Raw genomic sequence first — 26,232 nt, 5'->3', positions numbered from 1 at the left:
TTGAAGTTAGATTGAGGTTAAACCAAGGTCAAACTATGATATTTCATGTAATTTTTTTAATGAATTAATACTTAAATTGTATTTCTTTAATGCTTGTGGCTCAATGGTTTAAGCTTTGGACATGCTAATTCGCCTGTTGGGAGCAAGTCAAGTCTTGACAGAGGCTTATTTTCAACTATTTTTCCCCAAAACAAAGAAGTGACTGAACCGTGACCAAAAAAACCGACCTTTGGATCAATTTCCAACCAACCCAGTTGGACCGTTGGTCTGGGTCAAGGAAACTTTAGAACCCAACTCAACTCATTAACTCACAGAAATCCAACCCAAAATGTTCAGTCAAATTTGTCACACCCTTTGGTTTGAGTATTTTGGTAGCCCATTTTTGCATTCAACACGATCTTTTGTATATGCATGTGTGGTTCTCTTTCTCTTTCTTTTTCTCTTTTTTTTCATTTTTCTTTTTTGGTGGTGGGGTGGGACAGTATTTAAATAGTCCCATAGCACTGATCTAGGCTCTCACAAAGGGGTAGGTTTTATTCCTTTGTGAGAGTTTGGAGTAATGCTCCGAGACCATTTAAATATTTTCCGGTGAGTGGGAGAGGCGGAATTTGAAGGAATTGATGGATGTGACCTCAAAATTGAATCATTTGCAGAGATCAATAGGCAATATAGCCCATATATAGGCAATGAGAGAGAGAGAGAGAGAGAATCCGCTGTAATAGGAGATATTGTTCATGAAACTAAAAAGCCAATGAAGCACAAGAAAGACAAAGAACAAAAGAGAGAAAATAAAAAGAGAGGATAAGCAAACAAAACAAACTTTATATACAAGAAGAATTCCAACACAAGAAAAGAAATTCCGCTAAACCTGTCCGGATCAAATGAACGGAGGACTAGAAGCATTATGAATTCTTGGTCCTATGCTTGTTTCTTTTCTCTGCAAATACCTCACCATGTCTCATTATCCAAAACCTCTCTATATCTTCTGGTTTTCGCCCTGGAATCCGACCTGCTATCAAATCCCACCTGCTCAAAATTTTTTACCTTAATAAATTATGCAATTGGATTCATTTTTTGTTGAAAGCTTATTTATTGAAAGTTGACAAAAATACAATTATACACAGTATATTTTATGGTACTTTTTTTTTTTTTTTTTAAATTACAAAGACTACATCTAAACCATTTTTTAATAATTCTAATCAATAATAAATAATCATACATCCTATAAACTCTGTTCGTCTGTATGAATCTCCCAGAGTTATTAACTAACCCCAACAAAACATAAGTTCTTGATGCTTTGCGTTAGAATAAAATAATAATGGCCAGTTAGCAGGGTAGGTATACCTACATTTTAGCTCCCCCAAAAAATACGGCAACCTATGAAGTTGCAGAGGGTCAGAGGACATAAGAGATTCTATCCTCATACATTAATTGCAACAAGGGAATAGTTTGTATAAGTGCAAGGAGATGTAGGGTCCCATGGCTATGTTATATACTTTGAGCACTAGCAATCAGTGATGCCAAAAAAAATAAAAGAAAATTTACATCATCAGATGCTACCTTATCTATTTTACTAATTTATTTTATAACTCATTATACATCTTTGTTTTTATTATTATATACAACTTAATCAAATAATATAAACTATCTAATCAAATAATAAAAAAACATTCTTTTCTCTCTTTCCTCCTACTATTTTTTTCTCTTCACACACAACTATAAGATTAAATATTATTTTTTCTTTACAACCTATGAATAGTAAGAGCATTTTCATCCGAGATTCTAAAAAAGTTCTATTTTCCACTCTTAAAATCTACTTTATTTATTTTACCATCTCATTTTACAACTCACCCAGCATCCCATATTCTATTTTTATATACAACTCATTAAAATAATATAAACTACACAAATATAAAATAAAATAAAAAATTATATTTCTCTCCCATCTCTTTGATGTACCCAACAAGTCTTCTCACTGCTACTCGCCAACTTCAACCACAACCCATACATCTAAACCACCGCTACAACCCTAGCACCACCGATTCAAACCCAACCCCTACCACTGATACTACAATCAACCTTGAACCATCAAACTTGAAACCAACCAATCACCACCCAGCACCACCAAAACGATTCAACCCACAACCACCATGACCCACACCTCAACCACACCATGATCCACCGTGACCCACACCTCGACCACAACTATGAACCACACCGTGACCCACACCTCGACTACAATCATGAACCACACCGTGACCCACACCATGAACGATCGAACTTGAAACCAACCCACACCACATACCCAGCAACCATTGTGAACACAAACCTCGACCTCAACCCATTGTCACCACCACCACCACTGAAGAGCATGATTGTGAGCAAAACCCACTACCAAAAAAAAAATAAAAAATAAAAATAAAAAAGAGACCCACGGCGAGCAAAACTCAAACCCATGGTGAGCAAATCCCAGAGCCATAACGAGCACACCCATAGTGGCAAACCTAGACCCACGACGAGCACACCCCAATTTCATTCAACCACCCAAACACAACTCAAACTCCAACCCAATCTCCACCTAAATGCCGACCCAAACACCACCCAATCGCCACTCCAAAGGCCGTCCCAAACACCACCCAAATGCCGACCAAACTTCGACCCAGACGATACAGTGAGCAAACTAGAATTTACAAGGCAAAAAAAACAAAAAACAAAAAACAAAAAACAAAAAAAAAAAAAAAAAACAAAAAAAAACAAAAAACAAAACAAAACAAAACAAAGAAAGAAGGAATCTGGAGATGCAGAAAGTGAGAGGGGCTGAGGGAAAAGAGGGAAGGGAGAAGTGAGAAAGAGAGTGCAAAGAACAGAGAGAGAGAGAGAAAGAGAGAGAGAGAGAGAGAGAATATGAATAAAACATACTTCTTCTTCTTCTTCTTCTTCTTCTTATTTTTATTTATTTATTATTATTATTTTTTACATCTAATGAATGGTGAGGTTGTATATACACAACCTCACTGTTCACAGATGTTAAGAACTTTTGCATATACATACTCAGTTGGAGCGTGTTTTTAAGGGGTTGGTGGCTAAAATAGCAACTAGGGGGGTTTTTACACCCCCCATTGCTAGTGCTCTAAGGTTACATATATGTAACCTTACTATTCATAAGTTACAAATCTTTTTAAGTATATATACAAACCCGGATGGAGTGCGTTTTTGCTGTCTTGATTGTAAAATAGTAACTAAAGGGTATTTACACCCCACTACTAGTGCTCTTATATGTCTTATCTCGATTAATGCATTATAAGTGGATTGCATAAAAAAGGAATGTTGATCCATTTCTTTTTTAATGTGTCAATTAAAGAAGGATGGCCTAGTTAGCTAGGACAAGCTTATGTCATGAAGCAAAGACAATATATAGTCAGTGAGTAAATGACCAAGATAAACGTAAGGGTTTGAAACCTCTAATTAATCAATAATATGGGTTATCCTTAATGTTGTTTGGCCGTCAGAATGAAAAAAAGTGGAAAATAGAAAATGTTAAGAGGATTGAAAACACTATTGTACCCTTGTTATTAATTAAAAGTAGAAAATGAAAATTTTGGATAATTTTGTATTTATCTTCTCATTATCATTTTCTCTTATATTTTCTCTTCTTAATTTAGAAGGGGAAAAAAAAATAGAGTGGGTCTAGGTGAAAACTCCATCCACCACATTTCCAATTCTCTCCCCTTATTTCAACCAAACAATGGAAAACACATTTTCCTCTCTTTTCCCTTAATTTCCATTTCCCCAACTCTTAACCTCCAACCAAACATAGCAGAAGGGATTCCTTCCTAATAAGTATTACCTAGTATCTGTAGAACGAGAATCTACTACACAAACTCAAAAAATAATAAGATGCTCAAAAAGTTCTGTACTCAATAAATAGATAAATACATAGAATGACCACCACATATAGTCATATTTAATGGGAGAAGTAATTTAACTAATATTTAGTTTGGTGATTGTGATGTCCAAAATATAAAAAGTAAATAAAGTCACTGCCAAGCAGTACAGCGTGTTCATTAGAGTTTCACATGAATGACAACTTTCGGTCTTTCTGACCCATTCTTCAGTCACATGATGATGCCGAAAAGCGTGCTTTCGTGCAATTATTCTCTTACTAATTTCATTTCATTAACATATACTTCACCTTCAGTCCTTTCCCCATATCTCTCTTCTTCTTCTTCTTCTTTTTTCTCTTTTTTCTTTTTCTAATTTTAAAAATTACACTGCAATGGACCCCAATGGGCTCCTAACCTCTAAAGAGTCCAAAATCATTATGCCCACGACACGCCTATTGAGTTTCTTGGTCTCCTCTATAGTGTATGTGAACAGTACTGAACAAAATGAATGGTCACAATTAACTTCTTTTCTTTTTTTTTTTTTTTGAAAAACAAACATACACAAGCGAGAGTGAATAAAATTCTAACTGATATGGTATGATTAACCACAACAATGGCTACATTAGGCATATATACATGTCGATCTAATTTAGTGCAACCATATATAATCTTTTTTCTGACACATAGAACCTAAATCCTTAACATAACACAATGCTGAAAATGGTAAGAAGCAACGTGAACAAAGGGAACACGATTTGTTTACCTGTCTCCAACAAGTCTGTACATCCTACAGATGAGATCCTCTTCTTGTTCAGTCATCTTTATGAAATCCCACTCAATACTGCTCACTTCTGCTGTCACATACAAGAATTCAAAGATGTTTAATATATGTATTGAATATTCAAGGTTAATGGTTTTTCAAGTTTTTCAAAAATTAAAGAAATCAAACAATTTATATGCTTCCTTAAAAACCAAAACTGAAGTGGAAGGCCACGAAGTTTTGGACAGGAAAATATATACCTTCTGACGTGGAGCACCTGGTCTTGGCTTGTTTCCGAGGACGTTTGTCCATTAGTTCTGAAATCACTCAAAAGTGTGCGCGGAAGCACACACAGCCAAACACTTATTCAAGTAGTTAACAAGAAGAAAAATAATCAAATAGTTATGCCAGAAGATACAAAGAGCTTAAAGATATTATGTGTTAGAGAGAGGGTGAGCTTTTCTTTTGGGGGTAATACTTCACAAAATAAGTTAAGAAGATAGACCTTGAGGGTCAAAGAAAAACACCTTCAAACGACAAAATTAAAAGGAGAAAAAAAATGACTTGAGAAAAAGAGAGAGAGAGAGAGAGGTAAAATCTCTAGGATAAGCTGCAAGAATATGTGGAGAATGGATATGAAATATGAATAGTACTTGTAATGGTGAGGGTAGCAACGTTTGCAATGCCTGCATGGAATGACTGGTGCGACCGAACAGACATATATCATGAGTTGACTTGTAGTTATCGTCAGTCCATATCTGACACATCCACTTCTAACAGAGTTTTAGATTATATATTAGAAACTCAATGCTGAAGCCAAGCCAAGCAATAAGCATTTTCTCTTCTTGATATACAGCCAAGGACTTAAAATCAATCCCTGCTGAGTGCTGATCACCCCCTACACTTTCAATATACAGGTAAACCCTACAAATTTTGACATAGGACTCAGGGGCGGCGTTACGTGCTGGCCAGGGGGTTCAAATGAACCCCCCGGCCTGGCCATTTATTTTATTTTATTATATATATATATATATATATATATATAACTTAAAAAAAAAATTGTTTTGATTCCCCTAAAATAAATATTTGAACTCACCCTCATCTTAAATTTTGTTTAAATTCAGCTAAAATAAACTTGAATATAATCATTTTAATACTACTTTCACAATATTTTCACAATAATTAATTTCATAATGAAGGTTAAGTAACAAGTTGTAACTAGTTTTTACTTTGACCCACAACTGACATCACTTTGACCCACAACTAATATTACTTAATTTTTTTTACCTGCTTTTAACAACTTGTCACCTATATTTTGTTGTGAAATTTTTGTGTAAATATTGTGTCAACAGCATTACTATTAAAAAATTTAATTTTATAATAAAAAATGTTTCAAATTTTTGCTTATTCATTAATAAATAAATAAATAAATAAACCTCCTATCTAGGACTTTGGCTTACTTTTCCATTGAAAGCAAAATGAAGTTGTTTTTCCTTGCACTTTTCTTCCTCATCAGCAAAAAATTACACTATCGTTCCAATTATCATATCTATATTTATATCTGTGATTGTTTCCTCATTTTCTCTCTCTTTCTTTCTCCGTTCTCTATTTTCTTAGCTTTTATCTTTGTTTGATCAAGTAATTTTCTTAACTTTTATCTCTGTTTGCTCTAATTCCAAGAGAGGGACCACATGTATGGTTAAAAAGTCACACACTTCAAAAATAAAAATTTAATTCAGTTTTTTTTCTTAGTTTCACTTACTCCTAGTCCTACTCCTAGGTTTGTTATTCTTCTTCTTCTTTATCCACACATATATACACTTACATTAAATTAGAGTAGAACTTCTATTCTGTATCAAAAAAAAAAAAAAAAAATCTATTCTTCTTTATCATATATTTTTATTTAATTAATATTACATATAAATATAACAAATTATTATGCATTTAATGGTTGTTGTCTTACTAATCTTTAAACTATTAATAAATTTTTTAGACTATTATACGATATAGTTGTATTGTATTCTAAATTGTATTTATTTTGGATTATTGTATATAATATGAAAGTTATATATATATATATATATATATATAATTAATCATTTTATTTTTTTAATCGTCCCATGACAAATTTCTAACTCCACCACTACCGACCCCCCCTAGAAAAAAATTCTGGAACCGCCACTGATAGGACCTAGCTAAGGTCTAATCGAACGCATCAACTAGCTAGCAAGTTAATGTAATTTAGCTACAACTCAAAGGCTTATAACTCTGCTAGTAATTCTAAGACCACAACCTATTTCTTATATTTTGCAACAATTATTTTATGTAGCATAATATAATTGATTGTATGTCACTTTTTCATGAACAATAACTTTCTTTTTTCCATCACTTACACTTAACTACATAGGAGAATTGCGGCAAAAATATATAGAATAAATTGTAATTCAAAATGTTTGCCTACACTTCATCAGTTTAAGGTTGCCTAAGCTGCATAGAAGTTATGCATATCATTTATTATATATGACATAATGACAAAGAAGTTATTGCTGACTTCAAATTTAAGTGTATAGATGCTAGATAATCTTGGATTGTGTTTGAGAAGAGTGATTCCAAGGAGAGTATCTTATTAGCATTTTAGCTATATATTGTGCTTTTGATGCCATTCTTGCTATGGTTGAATAATAAGTATCTATAGTATTTGTTATTTTTATCATGTTAGGCAGTTAGACTCCGCAATAATTTTTTATTAAAAATGTATATATCTACTTAATTTTAATCGTTCATTTTATTATTATTATTATTATTATTATTATTATTATAAGATAAAGTAATAACTTATATTAACAATTAAGATTAGGTAAGTATGGTACATACCAAAAGAGATAAGAATAATGATGTTGCTATTACACAATTTACTACATAAATCTTATAAATTTATGTGTCAATTTTTAAAATACAAAATAAAAAAATTATTAAGAAATGTATTTATTATGTTGCTGTGGGGACAATTTTTGCCTAGACCAAGTGTTGCACTTGTAGTCATTTTTGGCTTGGAGAGTCCCACATTGGAAGGAAAGCCTTCCTCTTCATGCCATATAAGGGATGACCAATGATGATAGAGTACCACTAGTTTTTTTTTTCAACTAGTGGTACTCTATCATCATTGGTCATCCCTTATATGGCATGAAGAGGAAGGCTTTCCTTCCAATGTGGGACTCTCCAAGCCAAAAATGACTACAAGTGCAACACTTGGTCTAGGCAAAAATTGTCCCCACAGTTGCTAATGTGTCACCAACTACAATTGTCACATTTGTTTTTATATATATATTGTAATTTATAATTGGTAGTAAATTTAAAATTATTAAATTGATACTAGTTTTAGCATTTTAGAATAGAGAAGGTATATGGTGTACCTGGCATATATGCCGGGTACAGCATATAATTTTCGTTTAGAATAGATGTTCAATGTGACCTAATTACAAATACAATTACTTGAAACACATGGTGTGAGTTTACTTGTATTTTGTCTCTTATGCTTTGTTTGTTCCTATGAAAAATGTCATTTGGAAAATAAGGCACTGTTTGGATGAAAAAAAAAAAAGGATCACTCATCACTTATCACTCAAATATTATCACTCATCACTCAATATCTCATCACTTATCACTGAAAATACCCCAACTTCCTAAGGTGGCATGTTTTGGCACTTGTTTCCAACTTCTGATAACTCAAAAAATTTTACTTTTTACAGGACCCACGGATTGACTTGGTGTAGCTTTTACTTCTTCTTCTTCTTCTTATTATTATTATTTTTATTATTATTTTCCTTCTTCAACCCCCAATACCCATACTCACCGAACCTAGGAGCTTCTTATTTATTTTATTTTTTTCTTTTTCTTTTTTTCCTTCAACCCCAATACCCACAACAACCACTCACCGAACCCAGGAGCTTCTTATTTCTTTTTTTCTTTTCTTTTTCAACCCCCAATACCCACAACAACCACTCACCGAACCCAGGAGCTTCTTATTTCTTTTTTTCTTTTCTTTGTTCCCTTCAACCCCCAATACCCACAACAACCACTCACCGAACCTAGGAGCTTCTCATTTCTTTTTTCTTTTCTTTTTTTCCTTCAACCCCCAATACCCCCAACAACCACTTCGGTTCTGAGCATGAAGCACAAACCCAAAAAATTCATTAGCATCCTTGATAGACCCATCTCTGATCTAAAACAAATACTATTTGGTGCTCACTTTAGACAACTGCTATTTTTTCCATTGATCAGAAGAAAGCTTTGTGCTTGAGAATGACTAAAACCAATGACTGAAACAAATACCAGAAACAACTTTGGTTGTGGTGACCGAGGACTTGGTGAATTCAATGGAAGATGATGTTTCAGCTAAAGAAGCAATAGATGTGAAGAAAAAAAAAATCCAGATGTGAACCTACAACAGGTGGAAAGAAAGGAGGAGGAGCAAATGCGATAAAAGAAAGAAAGAGAAGTGAAAAGCTTCTGGTGTTTAATGCGACAACACAAAGCATTGGGTCCCACAAATTCCATTTAATTACCAAATTGCCATGTAACTCGTAACTCAAGCATCTGAAAACACCTCAAATTTATTTCTAGTTTCCATAACTCATTACTCACTTTGGTGAGAATTGAGTGATGAAAACAAAATCTGAAAACACATCCAAACAAGTTATAGCTCCGTGGGACCCACCATTTTTGAGTGATGGGTGATGGAAACACCAAAATCCAAATAGCCCCTAAATCATTTATCAAAAAATACTTTTTGAAAAATCTAATCATTTTTTTGAGTTTGGTTGCAACCCGAAAAAAAAAAAACCAAAAACATATTATGTTGTTTGGTTCGCATAAAAATCTGTTAATATTTCTTATAATTTCAAATAACTATATGAGCAAAAAAACTTTCATTCAAAAAAAAAAAAAAAAAAACCCTAAATGAAAAATTAATTTCTATTTTTTTGGACCAAATGGGAAAAGAGGCCTCAAATTCCGAATATGTATATATATAAGGGGGTGGGGTTTAATTAAAAGTGATTGATTTGAGTTAAAATAAAAATGTCTCAATGATCTATCTATGCCAATCAAGGATAGTCAATTATCAGTGTATGAAGAGAGGAAGGGACGAAAAGAAAAAAAGATACTATATCATTATAGGTTTTTTTTATTTATTTATTTTTTTTAATAATTGAGAATGTAATATTCTGGAAAAACTGTTGTGGAAAACATTATTTTTTAGAAAAACACTATTTTTTAGAAAGACATTATTTTTCTGTTTTTGAAAAACAAACACACACAAGGGTGAGAGAATAAAATTCTAACACAAAGGCACAATACAAATTTCTAGCTTTTTTAATTTATATATATATATATATATATATATACCAGTAATTTTGAAGACATATTACTGGTGTGTGTGTGTCTATATATATATATATATATAAAATAAAAAAAGAAGAAAAATTTTCTGTTAATTATTGATCCGAATTCCTAGGTTTAAATATATACAGATCGAAGATAACGTGATAGATCTTATTCCATCCTTTAATGAAAAGATAAGATGTTAGAAAGGTCTCGATGTTCCTATTTTATTGATTTTTTTCTTATTAAATTGATCCACCAACTATATATCCAATTGAAAAACACACTTTTAATTTATAACAGTACCCTAAAAATCAAACAAAAGTTTTCACTTTTCAGTTTTATATATATAAAAATAGTCAAGCCTTTTTAACTAGCTAGGTGACAAGTATATTTTGTCAAATATTCACGACTGTAAAAACAGGATTTTATGATCGCAGGGTATAGTACCTCAAGGTTGTAGCCTTGTACACAACCACTTTCCTAACCAAAGATGCGTATGATCTTTCGAACATTATAGATGTGTCTACCACACATCATTTTGTCTTTACATGCTTGGACAGGACATAAAGTTTTGCCTATATGCCAGGCTTATTTTTGTCTTGTTTTAGACCCTTCTTAATGCAATTTTAACTTGCATACATTTATAATCATATAGTTTTGGTCATTACTGTGTCGTATTTGGATTAATATAGTACTTATGGTACTTCCGTGAAGAGATTGGTCTCGAAATTTATAATTTTATAGCATTTTGAAAATTTCCTCTTGTTTTTACGTGTATGATAAATAAATTCTTCCAAAGAAAGTGAGCCTAGGAAGAAGATTATACCAATAACCATGTAGCTAGAGGCCTTGAAATGAAGTTCATTGCCACATATGATGCCATATTTATGGCCACAGAACTCTAAACCTCCCTAGCTCGCTTCATTGACCAGAAGTTTACAACTAGTTTTTCGGGTATGCCTTTAATGACCAAGCAATGCCAAAGAGATAAAAAAAAATTACAGACTTTTTTCACAACTAACTTATAACTAACTTATGGTAGTATTTTTTTAAAAAAGTATCTTAAGGTGGTATGTTATGATTATTGCAATATTTCATATTAAAGTAATGTTACAGTCACAAACTATTTTACAATATTTTTACAAGCTATTATTGTGGCCACTGGTTCTCATTTGGGCCTACTAATATCATCACTTTTTTATTTACCAATAATTAATTATTCACCATATCAGTAATTTGTAAAAAAATTTGTAAAAATGTTTGTATCTCTAGCATTTTCCTTCATATTAATCCATCATTGATACACTTTTATTGTACACTTTAACAAAATGCATTAAACTTCAATAGTTGTGAAAAAAGTATTATTATAGGCACCAAAAAATACACAAAATATTTTACACATGTTACTTTTGTAGCGCTGAACACTTGTGAGAATGTGTGAGGGCTTGTTAGAGTGTGTGAAATACTCAAGAGAAAGTCTAGAGATATAAAAAATTTGACACATGCTGATATGGTAGATTCTTTATTTATTTTTTTTTTTTGAGAATGTAATAGATTGTTAATAACATGTAAAAATGTGATGTCAATGGTGGTCCGAAATGAGAACTATTGAAAACTTACCAACTCACCAATTGAGACAAAATTCATCAAATTTTTTGTGTATATAGCATTACTCAATTATTTATACATAATTTTAGTGCCTATAGCATTAATGTTGTGAAAAATAAATTGTGAAAATTTTCGTGACTAGTGTAGAGAGGGAAAATTCCCGACCTATCACAAGCTGACACGTCACATTACCAAGTCCACAAAATACAGCCAATTACAGAACACCATGTATTGCTGTTAGGTTTTTCTATCACTATTCAGAAGCCAATAGAAATTTGTCAAGTGTCATGCAAGAACCAATCGCGCATCAGCGCACGTGTAAGCGATGACTCAAGCAGCCTCGCACGTGTAAGCGATGACTCAAGCAATCCAGCACGTGTAAGCGATGACACAAGCAGACCAATCAGGCTGTGACATGTGTCACCAATCAAGTTCCGCCACGTGTCGCTCACCCACCCCAAAACTCCTATAAATAGAAGTCTTCCTGAGACATTCAAGAAGACCAAGATTCAGAGGACCAAGATCCAGAGGTCCAGAATTGAGAAGTGAAAAAGCTCTGCTGGAATCAAGCCCTGAAGCCTCCAGGAACTTCAAGAACTTCAACCCCAAAATCGAAGAACATTCGAAGCAGAATCATCCAAATCATCTGCCTAGATCCTAAAGTTTGCGGGAATCAAGCTCAAAGGCCCGAAAACATCAACAAATCATAAATCAGTGAAGCTCTTCGGATTCAAGCCTCCAAAGCCCCAAAGAACTTCCACTACAAATCTTCAAATACAAAGAACATTCGAAGCAGAATCATCTAAACTATTTGCCTAGATCTCAAAGTTCACTGGAATCAAGCTCAAAAGCCTCCAAAAACCTCAAACAACCATAAATCAGTGAAGCTCCACGGATTCAAGCCTCTAAAGCCCCCGGAGAACTTCCACAACAAACCCTCAAATACGAAGAACACACGAAGAACATGAAGAACGTAAAGAACAAGGGATTTCCAACAAGCTCATAGCCAGAGATTCATTGTAATTCTGTTCCAAAGATCTTCGATCCATTCTTCAGCCAAATTGAAGTACATTGGGTGTTCGAATCAAAATCACATTACTACAAATCTAATCAACAAGTCTTTTAAGGAGATCGAATCAGAGGATAACTCTTTTGTAATCACAGAGAATTGTACCACACAATCATCAATACAAATTCGCATTTGTGAAACTATTTTACTTGTTTGATTTATTTCGAAACGAGAAATTTAGTCGCTTACAACTAGACTTAATATATCAAGTCTCATAAAAGAAGATTATCATTGCTTAATTAGCACTATTACTTTTGGGACGGTCGACACACCTCAACCATAAGTCTCCTTCCTTTTGTTTTTATGACGTAAAACTTGCAATCTACGGTGGCAAATTATTTAACCATCACATTATTTGTAGCTTGCAAGTTGCATCAAACTGTTGTCCATTACTCTCTCCTCGTGGTTATTTTTCCTTGTCTTATAGCTAGTTGTCTAATGTGGTAACGAATCTTTGTCCATTACTCTCTCTAGAATTGTTAGGGTAATCCCATCGAGTAGTTTCTAAAATTCTATACACCTTTCTTTTCTTTTCTTTTTAATAGGTAGATAACGAGGGAGGAATGAGTGGAGTTCGAACCAAAAATATGATGCCATTATAATTGTTAGGGTAATTCTATCGTAGAGTTCCTAAGATTATGTCCATCTATTTTGAAATAAACAAATTGAATTTTGCCACATCATTAATAATTTAAATAAATATCAAACTGTGATAGTCAATATTAAATCAAATATTGATGAGATGGCTAGGGGTGGAACCAAAATTTTTAGTTTGGGGGACCAAGGCTAAGTTTAGTCATATATGTGTTGTGAAAAGAAGTTACATGTTTACAAAACTATCTAATATGAGAGGTTTTGGTCTTTCTAAACTCAATTGAGTATACAAAGTCTTTACTTGGTCAACAACAATGACAACAACCAAAACCTTAATCCTAGAATGTTTGGGTCAACTATGGGTTCTCGACATATTAGTTAGGGTTGTTCATATGCATTATCTTCCTCTATTCTACCTCACCTAAAGTTAGACTCTCTATTATTCCCTTAATTGACATATAATTTTTTATTACAATCAGACCCCAAAAGATGTTGTTTCAAGCTAACAAAGTAAGTTTGAAAAGATCACTAACATGGACAAGGGGCCCAAAATTTTTCTTGGAGGAGTTTTTTTGGGGGGGGAGGGGAACCTCACAGAAATGGACAGGCCATGTTCCCATTTTTACTTACTAGAAAAGAATTTTAAAACTTTTTTATACACGTAGTTTGGCCCTTTGGATATAGCAAAATTGAATTCATTCATTTCAAAATAGTTTTAGATAAAATTTTAGAAACTCCATAATAAAATTATAATTATCCTACACTTTAAAGGATACTAATCTGTTTTGAAAGAAGGCAGCCAACTGCAGCAATTAGAGATCTTACATCAACCTTTTTTCGTTTTGATTTCATGGGTTGGGCGTGAAGTTACATTAACCTTTCCATTTTTTGTGGGGGTGGGCTTGGAACTTCATTAACCTGTTTTGTAGGTCATGTCCCAATCTCATAACAGACTAACACTACTGCTGTGTTGTCTAAAGCTGTTTTGGCAAATGGACAATATGTGGGTTTGTTTTTGTGTATGTGTGGAAATGGACTCGATATTAGCCCGGCCATGATTAATTAGAAACATATATCCAAATGAGCTCATTAACAAAGTCATTTTCTTTTTGGTTGGATTCAGCTTAGAACGAGTCCATGCGGCCATGATTAATTATAGCCGAGTCCATGCCTCCATGGTACGTATTTTTCTTTTCTTTTCTTTCTTTATAAACTCATAGGTTATACACTTGTTTAATAGATCTATTTTTATAGGAAGAGAAAATGCCATCCAATCTAGTGGTCATTGACAAGTGACTATTCCTTTTCTTTTTCTTTTTTTTAAAAAGAAAAAAAGAAAAGAAAAGAAGAAAAGTTGTCTTAAATTCGAGAAACCTCTTGGTTCTGCTTTATTTTTTACTCAAAAATAAAGTCGAACCTAGAGGTTTCTCGAATCAAAATTCCATTCTTCGGTTAGATTCTCTATACGTGATTTTAAAAAGACTGTGTAATGTGACAGTTTTGTATCTAGCATTTTATTTTATTTTTTTCCCTGAGTGGAGGACTAAACTTAAGGTGGATAGCTACTTGGAGATAGACATTAACCATTAAAAATAAATTTGGAACTTATTCGGTGGGTGAATCAGAAAAAAAGCAGACCACCTTTTCAAGTTTGTACTGCCAGAATAAGTGCCTATTCTTTTAAGCCCATCATGCAAAAGTGGATTCAAAGAGTGACATAACATTAGAAATTGATGGATCCCACTAAATCCCATGCCTATATAAGACCCCCAACTCATGGCATTTCAAGACCAAGCAACCCACAAGAGTCCTAAAGAAAAATTACACAAAGTAAAGAACCTTTTAAGCCTCAATTGCCATGGACTCAATGCAGTGCTACAAACCCAGCAACGAAATTTGTCAGCAAAAATGCCATGAAAACTCATTGGGCCAAAAGGTGCCTGAGATAGCAAGCCATACTGAGATTCAGGCCCAGTACAAATCCCAGTCCATAACCCCAGACCACACAATGTCCAAAACCCAGACACAGTGCTACAGCCAAACCCAGACCAAGCAAGTGGACCAGGGCCTAGCCAAAGCCCAGAGTACTCAATGCATGAGCCAGACCCATGCAACTAATGGCATGACATGTGAAGGAAACACCAAGAAGAGAGGTGAGCACAAGAAGAAAGAGAGGAGGAACCTTTTACAGAAGATCAAAGATGGCCTCTCTGGTCATAGCAGCGACAGCAGCAGCAGCAGCGAGAGTGACAGCGACAATGATAACTGCAAATGTGAAAAAAGGAAGGCAAGTAGTGTCACTAATTATGACAATAACATTTTATGTGATACAAACCACATTTATTGACACAAGACTTTTATAATAGATATTGTAGAATTTAAACTTAAAACGTCAATTTTATGATTACTCTTATAAAATTAGTTATGACATTAATATGGGTCTAGCCATCTAGGACAGTAGGACCAAAGCTCTCTCAATTTCTTTCTTTTTAATGGATATGTTTCTTTGCAAATAATATTTATAATAAGCGGCATATGGTTTGAATTAATTTACTTCTCTTTTTTGTGTAAAAATTATTAGTTTACTTTTTCTTTTTCTTTTTTAATTTCTCAATATATCTCTAAGATTACACAATTCTTTACTAATTTCTGTATTTGGTTTTTTGCAGAATTAAAGGATCAATCGTTGAACATCAACTCAAATGATAATTAAGGAGAAAGATCCTTTGTAACTCGCACAATAAGAAACAAATAAGTATGAGAAAATAAAAAGTCCAACTGAGTAGCCTACGAGTATGGTATCTCGTGTTAAAATAATGTAATATCTATCCTTTATGAATAATAAAAAATCTGTTATGTATTAAAGAATCGTGGAATTTTTATCAAAAAAGAATAGTAGATTCCACTTACTTAATTTGCTTGAATTCACTAAAAAAAATGGCTTCTGGTGGAAACCTTTATGAGCACCAATACAGCATGTTTTTGTGAGGTAAAAGAAAACCCTCACAAATATTTGATGAAAATGCAAAATTGTGTAAAAAAGAAAAGGTCACAAATGGCATATCGCATTGTCAAGATTGTAGATTTTGTTGGAAGAAAATAGTCTCATCATAATTTTCTGTAAGGGTAATATGGACGCCATAACTAAAAGTATATTATTTTAAAGTAAGATATAATGATACTTTGGTTAAATTTCTTTAAAGCACCAAAAAGCCATATTTTATATCACTACACGGATTGAGATTTTCTGCCAAGAATTTATATATTTCCAGATTGGACTCATAGTCCATACCTTCTTCAATTTATAAGATGAACTCACAATTCACAGGAGATGGTATCTTATGCGCTTGGTGCATACGCTATTTTTCCCGACTCTCATATATTCTACAGCATGTAATGAGCTCATAATCCACGTTATTTATTGACTTCATGGATTGGGCATAAAATTCTATTTTCTTTACATCACAAATTAGATCGTGACTTACTTAATTTTCCCCACTTCACGCAATAGGCTCAAAGCCTAAAGCCCACTACTTCACAGATTGAGATCAAAAGCCTAACCTTGGTACTTCACGAAAAGGGTTTAATGCCTAAATCTTGCTAGTTCGCGAAATGGGTTCAAGGTCTAAGTCTCGCCAGTTCAGAAATCAGGGCTCATGACCTTATTTTTCTCATATCTCATGGAATGGGCTTCCCGAGTAATAGCCCTAGCTTTCATAAAATGGGCTAGTTAAATCATTTGGGCTATTCAACTTGTGAAGCCCATGCACATCCAAAGCATGGACCTATTTGAGCAAGGCCCAACCATTCAAGCCCAAACCCAACTGTTTAAGAGACAAAAAGAAGAAATAGAGAAGCTACATTCGTTGGTTACACAGGACAAAACAAAATCCCAACAAATGGAGAGTGAGACACGTTTACAAGGTCAAATATACCTTTTCTACACTTACCCACATGCTGGGCATCAACTTTCACTAATTCTTGCTAGATCAACGTCTCTTTTTCTCTTACAAAGACCAAATTAAATCTTTGATACAAGGAAAAATCTTTAAAATCCATGATTGAATCTAGCAAAGCTTAAGAAATATGCCATATATTTATCCTCACCCACAACAAATAACTCGACTTATCACTTCAAGCTCTAATTCATGGTTCAAGCCCATGAATTTTCATGGAGGAAGGGAGTTAATGAGTTATGATTTGGAGGGCCAAGTAGTTTCTTAAGTAGCTCCAGCAGTCTGCAGGATAGACCTTCACTTGGCATGTTAAAATGGTCATCAAAAGTCAGTGCACAGTAGATCTCTTATTGGCCTTCTATCAAAGGAACCAAAGACAAAAACCCCCATCATCTTCAAAGAAGAAACAGTTTCTGCCTTAATATTCTCCAAAGAAATTTATCTACTTGAAGGACGTTTGTCATCGTATTCAACTCGGATTCGAGAGATTGTGTTGTGGGGCCGAATAGGCGTTTATCGACTTGAAGAACCAAATCGCAAGCTCAGTTCTAGGTACGTAGTTTGCTCCTTGCTCGATCTTGAGAGTCAGAGAGAGAGATGTTATTAGAGAAAATATTTTTGAAAGGAAATATTTAGCTATAGTACCTTACCCAATGAGGCGAGGTACTGTAGTTTATCATTTTTTTTTTTTTTTTTAACTATAGTATTTTTGGTGTGAATTTATCTAAAAAGGGAAATATGGAAAGCTTGATGCAAATGCAAAGGACCTAAAAAGCTCACACTAGGTATTCACATTTTTTGGTTCCCTTAAAATCAAATATTTTTAAGTTGGTAAAGACTCATCCCTTGTTTTTATTTGAAATCTTTTAGATATGATGCAAAATGAATATTGTTCTACTTTTTCTTAGAGATTTCTCTATGAACCATATGAACAAGAGTTTGAAGAAGGAGACGAGAATGAGTCCTCTACCCACAATAGATGAGGAGAATTTATTTAATCAAAAAGTTTGGAGTCCTATAATATGATGCCTTTAGGATTTTCTACTAAATTGTATTGAAAATAGATTAGGATTTTTCTATTGGGCTAGGTCAACTTAAATTTATGTTTTGGTTGCCAGCCAAAAACAAAAGTTATTTTTAAAAATTTATGTCCGAAAGGCAGCCAAAAACATAAGAGGCTAACATTTGCCACATTTTTGCCTACAACATATACACTTTACATGATACTATTCATATAAACTAATAATTGCCCCATAATCCTCCACCCCAATAAAGAAAAGAAATTCCAGTCTAGCTCGATCCATTGCCTTTAGTGTCCCAAGAAAAATGTTGTTTGTTTGAATAAGTTTTTGAAATTTCTATCACATGCGTACTTGACTTTAATGAGAGAGATAGAGAGAAGATTGCAACTGGAAAATAGAATTTCCATTTTTGTCAGTTTATTGTGCTCCGTTGGTCATTGTGGGGGGTTGGGGGATCGGATTCTTAGAAGAGACCAATTAGTATGGGTTGGGTCACACAGTCTATCCTTTCTTCTTTTCAACTTCAATGGGCGGTGAACAAATTCCTTTGAGTGAAGGAAAATTTTAAAATAAATTGGATTTTATAATATTAGAATTATAAACTAACATAATAGTTCTCTAAAAAAAAAAACCATATTAACAATATAATAAATAAAATTTTAAAATATATTTTTGTTATACATTTAAAAGTTCACGCATGATGCAGTAGTTTATAAAAATCGCTAATTAAAGTTGTGTTTTGAAAACACAATTTTAGTTATAATTGTAAGGTTGTGTTTGTGTCCTGTGAACACAATATGTAATTACCACTGCTCTATCAAAATTTATGTAATAAAATTGGTTATAAACTTAGTATCACTCAACTGAAATTAATGCATGAAGTCTGGACATCTTACTTCCTGTATATGGAAATGGGGAATCTAATCCTTGGGCATCTTCAAATTATAAAAATGATTGGTGATTGCATTTCTGTCCTGGATCTTTTCGGCCTCTTGTAAAAGCATCTTCAAAAGCTGCATGCATGATGCATGATATAAAAATTTAAAGGAATCCCCACTTTTACAGATTAATTAATTCGAGAACCGATTTCTCTAACCCTATATATAAGAGCTCTTGCACTGCCTTGTAGTACCAAGCAACCACTTAAGAAACCAAGAGAGCTAGAGTGATATCCACTTGCCTCAGTTGCCATGGCCTCAATGCAGTGCTACAAGCCCACATACGAAACTTGCCAGCAAAAATGCCATGAAAGCTCTCATGGCGGGCACAAGGTGCCTGATATGGGTAGCTGGGGAATGAAAGCAAATCACCATGGAGGCTATGGCTATGGGATGGCCAACAACGAGACTTACAGGCATGACCAAACCCATGCCTACTACCCAGACCACAACATGGCTAAAACACAGGCTCAGTATTATGGTCAAACCCACAGCCACTACCCAGAACACACCATGTCCAAAACTCATGAGGCTTATAAGTACCATAGCCAAACCAATGGCCTTGGTCGACCCTCTGACCACCACGCAATGGCCCATGCTAATTACGGCCATGGCCAAGCCTATGGTCATCATGCATCTCATGGTATGAGCATGGCTTGCCAAATGAAATCTGAGAAGAAAATGAAAGAAAAGCATGCATCTCAAGGCATGAGTATGGCTTGCCAAATGAAGAGTGAGAAGAAAATGAAAGAAAAGGGGTCTGAGTATAAGAAGGAGAAGATGTCATACAAGAAGAAGTCCAAGTCAAGCAGGAGGAGCTGCAACGATTCTGATGGCAGCAGCGGAAGTGACAGCGATTGAAGATAATGACTGCATAAAAGCACCGTAAGAGTCATAAATTACTACATGGGCTAATAAGTTCTTTCAATCACAATCTATGTTGCTTTTTTTCTTTTTCTTTTTTTGATCTCAAAAAATAATATGTTGCTTTTTTTTTTTTTTTTTTTTCCTTTTTTTTTCTTATATTAGTTACTAAAGTTTAAAATAGAATAATATATATAATTGATAGAATATAAAATGAAACATAAAAAGACGAGATTTAGCCTTTTCAAAAATCCAAAAAATTGAAAAGTTAGTAAACAATTAAAAGGATGTCTCCAGGAAAATACAACTCTTTGCTTTCATTATTAGCATTTTTAACATAACTCTTCTTTTTAATTGCATGCAGGACTAAAGAAGCAGCTATGTGTGATCAGATCAAATGAAGGTGCTTTGGCAATTATATAATAAGTAAATTAAGAAGACTAATAAGAGTAGATGCATGCCCAATGAAGTGGCTTCATGAATATCTATATCTTGTGTCCTATGTAAGACTATGGACTATCTATATTGTGGTCTTTAATAAAAGTCCGTTTAACATCCGGGGATCTTTTTTTATGCAATACCAGAAATATCTACCCACATGGTTTAGTTTAAGACTGAAAGAACAGCATTCCAAATGCACAACCTTAAAGAGAAGTAATTTTAGAAGTTATTGCGGAAAACAGATTGCTGAGGATTTGAGTCTTGGCACATGAACCGAAATGCCATCCAAAACTAATGATTGAATCTATTCGTATGTGAACAGACGATATCAATACAATTTATCATATAATACCTCCAAGAAAAAGGTTTGCCGCAGACGGTGTAGAACACATGCAAAAGGTTACCTTACTTTAAGAAAAGGTAAAGAAAGTGATCAGTTGATATTGATATACATATAGTTGAATCCAAATCCCTTTAATTTAAGTATTTGGGTTAGACTGTCACAGTATTATTGATGTGCTCTTAGTTGTGTTTAGCACTAACAAGCTATGTCCTTAAATGACACAACCAGATTAAAACTGGAGAATATTTGTAAGAAAGGCGTTACCTTGCTCTAATTAGAGCACTCTCATCAGGTGTGTCAAATGCCAAATTTTTGACATTTGACACACCAAACACCAAAAACACAGCTTCATGAGGTGTGTTATATGTGCTAAAAATTTGGAACATGCTACAGTACGCTTTCATTTTTGACACGGTACGGACTAAAATGCCATTTACGTTTATTATTATTTTATTCGGCTTCCCCACTGATACCAATTAAAATATAATTTCCTCTTTCATGTTCAGCGACTCTTTTTCTGCCTCACCATCTACACGCTCCCACACTCTTTTCTTCTCCCTTTTGCTCTTTGCTGCTTCACACCACCATCTTGCTCTCTCCCATACTCCCTTCAACTTCCTCTATACCATCACTGATATATAAAAATCAGGTTCACCGGTATTTTCCCCTTTTATTTTTTCGCTCTCTTCTCTCTGTTCTATGATCTGATACACCGAATCGGAAGTTCATCTCAATGTCGCTGATTTGCAACTCAATCTGAGCCACCACCGATTTACTCTCTACCATCCTACAAATTTCACCATCACTGATCTATAAAAAATCAAGTTCACCGGTATTTTTTCCCCCTTTCTTCCCCTTTTTTTTGGCGTTCTACCCTCTGTTCTATGATCTCACACACCGAATTGGTTCAGTTCATCTCAGAGTCACTGATTCGCAGTTCAAGCTCGGTATCGCCGATTCACCGATCGGAAGTTCATCTCGGTATCGCCTATCGGAAGTTCATCTCACTATCGTACCAATTGAAGAGGTTTTTCTGACCTTGAGATGCAACAAAGATGGTTTCACAACAGTGGCTGCTCAAGAAAGGTTGGCCATTTTTTGCTACAACAAGCTTGAAGAGAAAAAGGTACTTCTTTTTGTATATATATTTTTCTTTTATCTGTTTGTTTATAAGTAAAATTTTCCTAGCAATTTTTTTTTCTGATATAAATGATGAACTCTTTCTTGGCTTTACAATGAATTAAATTTTCCAAGATTAATGAAGCCTAAAAGTTTTTTTTTTTTTTTTTTTGGAATTATTTACCTATGCAACAAGCAGAGCCAATGAACAAATATTCAAATTTCTTCTTCTTCTTCTTCTTCTTTTATTTACTTTGGCCTTTTGGTTATATTTGACAATTTTTTTCTTTTTACAGGAAAGTAAGTTTTTGAAGTTCTTAGGATTTATGTGGAACCCTCTCTCATGGGTTATGGAAGCTGCAGCTATTATGGCCATTGCACTTGCCAATGGAGGAGTGAGTGATTTCTCTCTTTTCAAACCTCTTTATTGTGAGGTACTTTTTCTTTTTTTTTTGGTTGCTTAGAGAGTCAAGGAAAGGAAAAAAGAAATAAATTTTCCATGCTTGTATAGGGAAATTAAGAAGCACTTAATTTCCCTTTCTGATTATTTGTATTTCAAGAGATTTTGACTATGGGGAACTTTGTCCTGACTGCATATTTTGCAGGGAAAACCACCTGATTGACAAGATTTTGTTGGGATTATTGTTCTGCTACTTATCAATTCAACTATAAGTTTTATAGAGGAGAACAATGCCGGGAACACTGCTGCTGCTCTAATGGCCTGACTTGCACCCAAAGCTAAGGTATTTGTTGGAAAAGTCTTTTGCCTTTCCTTAACTATATGATTTTGGCTTTCTTCTTGCTACTTGTTGCCATTTGTTGTGATGTAAATTTGAGCTATGAGTTTGATAATCTGGGTAATTGATGCACTTCTGGTCTCTTTTTTAAGGTCCTTAGAGAAGGGAGGTCGGTTGAAGAGGATGCAGCTATTCTTGTTCCTGGTGATATAATTAGTGTTAAGCTTGGGGACATTATTCCTGCAGATTCTCGCCTTCTTGATGGTGATCCCTTGAAAATTGATCAGGTAATTTTTCAACCTTCGATGTTCTGTGCAGATTGGCTAAGTGGAGCTGTCTGACTTATGTTTAATATTTGACTTTTCAGTCTGCACTTACAGGGGAGTTCCTTCCTATGACGAAAGGCCCTAGTGATAGTGTTTATTCAGGTTCCACGTGCAAACAAGGTGAGATTGAGGCAGTGGTCATTGACAGGTTGATGTTATTTCAAGTATGTCTGTTTGTGTAAATTTGACAGGTTGATGTTATTTAAGTACCATTTGTGTTTTGTTAATTCAAGTATATGTCTGTTTAAGTACCATCTGTGATCAAGGAAGTACCATTTAAGCCAACTATGTGTGTAAAATTTGAGTTGATGTTATTGGATATGAGTTAATGTAAGTTTTCTAAGTTTGAGTTAATGTAAAATTTGAGTTGATGTTATTGGAAGCTGACAGGTTCTAAGTTTTTATTATTATTTTTTTTAAATGCTAAATGGAAAATATGGATTTAAAAAAATATGACAGTTGAATAGGATGATTATTTGAAAATGTTACCGTTGATTAGAACCAAAATATTTGAACAAGAATGCAATGTTACCGTTAGACCAAGAATATGGCTGGTAGGAACAAATAATAAGAAAGAATAAAATAATAATAAAAAAGAGTTAAGAAATAATATTTAAATGAAGTTGTAAAAATATAGAATATCTGATAAATGGTATGTTGTAAAATGATGTGCTAAAATGATAAAGTAGGTTTTTGATGTGTTAAAATGACAATTTTTTTAGAGAGCTGATGGGAATGCTCTTAATCTAAACACAACCGCTGCAACTACCCTAACAATCAATCACACTCAAATTTGTTAGAACATATGTGATTTAATATTAAGAACATATGTCAAATTTGAATTGGCTAATCTTTTGACAAAACACACTTTACTTGTAATTAAGTAGTTCTAGGATGTATTTAATGCTTCAAGAAGTAAGGTTTTAAATTCAAGCATTAAAGCCATGCAAGTCTATCCAAGAAATAAGTGAGGAAGTGCTGGATTTTAAAACTCGACAGCTAGTATCTATTGAGGTTTAAAAAGCTACTGAACCGATGCTCAACAGATAAGCTATCTATCGAGGTTTATGAAATTTAGTTTTTCAAAACTGATTTCAATTCAATCCATGAATACATGTTTGAGCTTTCTTTTCTCACAACCTTAAACATATATAAGGATTGCTTTAAGGGCCGTCAAAGGTTGTGTGAGTGTGAAGTAAAGTTGTGTTCATGCAAATTGTGACTGAAGATAGAATTTGCTCTAGTTCATTTTTCTCTTGAAAAAGTTACTGTATTTGTACACTGTAGGGTTTTGTAACCAAAGAGTTTCGTGATCTTCATCGTGTTAATGAACTGAAAAAATTTGCAGTCAATGTCTTTTTCAAGTTAGTGAGTAAGCTGCGTTCAGAGATCCACGCATCAAATTGGTTAGTTACGTATTAGGAGCCGTGCATTACAAGAAAAGATTGTCAATACAGAATAAGTCCAATTGGGTATTAGGGTAAGGATTCAATTATAGGTTGGTATAAGGTACTGAGATTCCTTTACTTGTAACCGCTTGTTATGATAATAGTGAATTTTCGAGAGTGGTGACCTTAAAATCACCCGATGGGGTTTTTGTCACATAAATTTTCCCCATTCGTAAACAAATTACCGTATCAATTTAATTTCCGCTGCATTTAGTTATTTGGTGATTTGTTTTTGCTACCACACTATTGCATGCTAATTGAATTGATTAATTAACTAGGCTAATTAATTTGTTAATTCATCATAAGGGGTCAATATATTCTTGACCTATCAAAATCATAAAATTTCATCACAGAAAGCTTTTTTTTTTTTTTTTTTCATTCTTCATGAGACAAGATTATATAACTTTCCTCTTCATCACCAATTTCTGTCATTTTATCTATATTTCTTAGACCATGCGTCTTATTTTATAGTATGCTCTACTTGACTGAAATCTAGCTTTCTTTTTTATCACCTGTATCACCTTCAGCCAAGTTTCTTAGACCAGGTTTTTTAGACCAAGCATCTTACTGATAACCTCTACAAGAATGATCTACATTATACCTTTGGAAACGCCAAGCTTGGATCACCAAGCATCCGCATGGCATTCCACCTTTGCTATGGAAAATATGCGCGCTCCATTCAATCCATGTTTGGTCGCACTTTCTTGTTCTCAGACTTCCACCTTAACTGAGAGGAATGTATTTTTGGCTGGGAAAAAATAGTTAAAGGGGAGCAACTAAGATAGCTTCTTACCTGCAGGGAGTGATCATAGTAACATTCTAACTGCTCTTGGGCTAAGATTCCACACCATAGTCATTGATGAGCAACTAAGAGGAATGTTAAAGATATGGTGGTTTCAAGGACAAAACCCTTTATATTATCTTAGTGCTAATTGTAATTAGAATCCTTATCCTAATTATACACATGGTCCTAACTATATAATTATAACCAAATGTGTACCTATGCCATATCATTTAAAATTTTAAATAATATGCCACCATGTACACAATTACATATAAGAAAAAAAATCTTAAATTAATCCTCCATATTCTTTCTCTCGAACATTTTACTCTTTATTCTTCTTAATATTTTTCTATTTTAACACAAAAGGCCACAATTTTGGTAGCTTAGTCTATCAACAAACATAGAGGATTTTTATATTTCGACCTTAGAAATTTGCATTTGTGCCTTAAAGCCCTAAACCACTACATTTTTACTATTTGGCTCTCAACATGTTATAATTTATTTATTGAAGATTGTGTGCGTGTGTGTGTGTAATCTTAGGTTAATCCTGGATGAAGACTTTGCTAGGATTTAGATCAAAACATTCTATGATAACGTAATCTTGAATGAGTCTGCAATGTGTTATCAAAGTACAAGTTGTAATGTTCAAGATGAAGCTCAAAGAATAGAGGAATTCTAGGGACGTACAACCCTTCAGTTGATGCTTGATCAATCGAACAAGTCTTTGATAGCCTTTCAAATGTAGCTTAATTGATAAAAAACGATTCTCGATAGCAGCTGAATAGATCAAGAATTGAAGATAAAAAATAAAATAAAAAAATAAAAAAAAATAAAGTCTGATGTGTGTTAAATAGAATTCTCTCTCTATATATTGAAGTAATCGTAGAATAACCATGGAAAATACTTGGAATAGGATTCTCTCTATTTAAATAGAGAGGCCATTTCAAGGTTAAG

The 26,232-nt window shown here is 33.8% G+C and overlaps 3 protein-coding genes and 1 long non-coding RNA gene across 6 annotated transcripts; 3 read left to right on the top strand and 1 right to left on the bottom strand.

Moving 5' to 3' along the window:
* Positions 1 to 716: 716 nt before the first annotated feature.
* Positions 717 to 5,524, bottom strand: LOC115975314 (transcription factor CPC-like). 2 transcript variants are annotated; one of them, XM_031096046.1, is made up of 3 exons: positions 4,905 to 5,524; positions 4,648 to 4,738; positions 717 to 1,026 (listed from the first exon to the last, which is right to left on the bottom strand). In XM_031096046.1, the coding sequence occupies exons 1-3, from the start codon at positions 4,954 to 4,956 to the stop codon at positions 903 to 905; spliced, it is 267 nt and encodes an 88-aa protein (XP_030951906.1). In that variant the 5' UTR covers positions 4,957 to 5,524; the 3' UTR covers positions 717 to 902. The 2 variants fall into 2 exon arrangements, with proteins under 2 accessions (XP_030951906.1, XP_030951907.1); XM_031096047.1 differs by having other exon boundaries at positions 4,648 to 4,735; positions 4,905 to 5,505.
* Positions 5,525 to 15,097: 9,573 nt separating this feature from the next.
* Positions 15,098 to 16,165, top strand: LOC115978067. Its single transcript, XM_031100093.1, has 2 exons — positions 15,098 to 15,587; positions 15,970 to 16,165. Exons 1-2 carry the CDS (start codon positions 15,159 to 15,161, stop codon positions 15,973 to 15,975), a joined length of 435 nt encoding a protein of 144 aa, XP_030955953.1. The 5' UTR covers positions 15,098 to 15,158; the 3' UTR covers positions 15,976 to 16,165.
* A 3,236-nt stretch (positions 16,166 to 19,401) lies between these two features.
* Positions 19,402 to 20,637, top strand: LOC115978069. Its single transcript, XM_031100096.1, has 2 exons — positions 19,402 to 20,101; positions 20,445 to 20,637. Exon 1 carries the CDS (start codon positions 19,469 to 19,471, stop codon positions 20,075 to 20,077), a length of 609 nt encoding a protein of 202 aa, XP_030955956.1. The 5' UTR covers positions 19,402 to 19,468; the 3' UTR covers positions 20,078 to 20,101; positions 20,445 to 20,637.
* Positions 20,638 to 21,381: 744 nt separating this feature from the next.
* Positions 21,382 to 23,390, top strand: LOC115978049. 2 transcript variants are annotated; one of them, XR_004088630.1, is made up of 6 exons: positions 21,382 to 21,696; positions 21,776 to 21,990; positions 22,280 to 22,378; positions 22,589 to 22,726; positions 22,873 to 23,007; positions 23,088 to 23,390. It is a non-coding gene; the product is annotated as an uncharacterized LOC115978049 (long non-coding RNA). The 2 variants fall into 2 exon arrangements; XR_004088629.1 differs by having other exon boundaries at positions 21,382 to 21,990.
* Positions 23,391 to 26,232: the final 2,842 nt, after the last annotated feature.

The sequence above is a fragment of the Quercus lobata genome, chromosome 2 (genome assembly GCF_001633185.2).
Source record: "Quercus lobata isolate SW786 chromosome 2, ValleyOak3.0 Primary Assembly, whole genome shotgun sequence".
NCBI classification, from domain to species: Eukaryota; Viridiplantae; Streptophyta; class Magnoliopsida; order Fagales; family Fagaceae; genus Quercus; species Quercus lobata.
Note: the sequence above shows the minus strand (reverse complement) of the source record. Positions and strands in the feature narration are given on the sequence as shown.

What these genes read in the sequence shown, in the direction of transcription:
- LOC115975314 (XM_031096046.1), bottom strand. Translation starts at nt 4,956, where the DNA reads ATGGACAAACGTCCTCGGAAACAAGCCAAGACCAGGTGCTCCACGTCA. An exon ending in CAGGTGCTCCACGTCAGAAG is followed by an intron (nt 4,739 to 4,904) that starts GTATATATTTTC and finishes TGTATGTGACAG; the next exon opens with CAGAAGTGAGCAGTATTGAG. An exon ending in TACAGACTTGTTGGAGACAG is followed by an intron (nt 1,027 to 4,647) that starts GTAAACAAATCG and finishes AATTTTGAGCAG; the next exon opens with GTGGGATTTGATAGCAGGTC.
- LOC115978069 (XM_031100096.1), top strand. Translation starts at nt 19,469, where the DNA reads ATGGCCTCAATGCAGTGCTACAAGCCCACATACGAAACTTGCCAGCAA.
- LOC115978067 (XM_031100093.1), top strand. Translation starts at nt 15,159, where the DNA reads ATGGACTCAATGCAGTGCTACAAACCCAGCAACGAAATTTGTCAGCAA.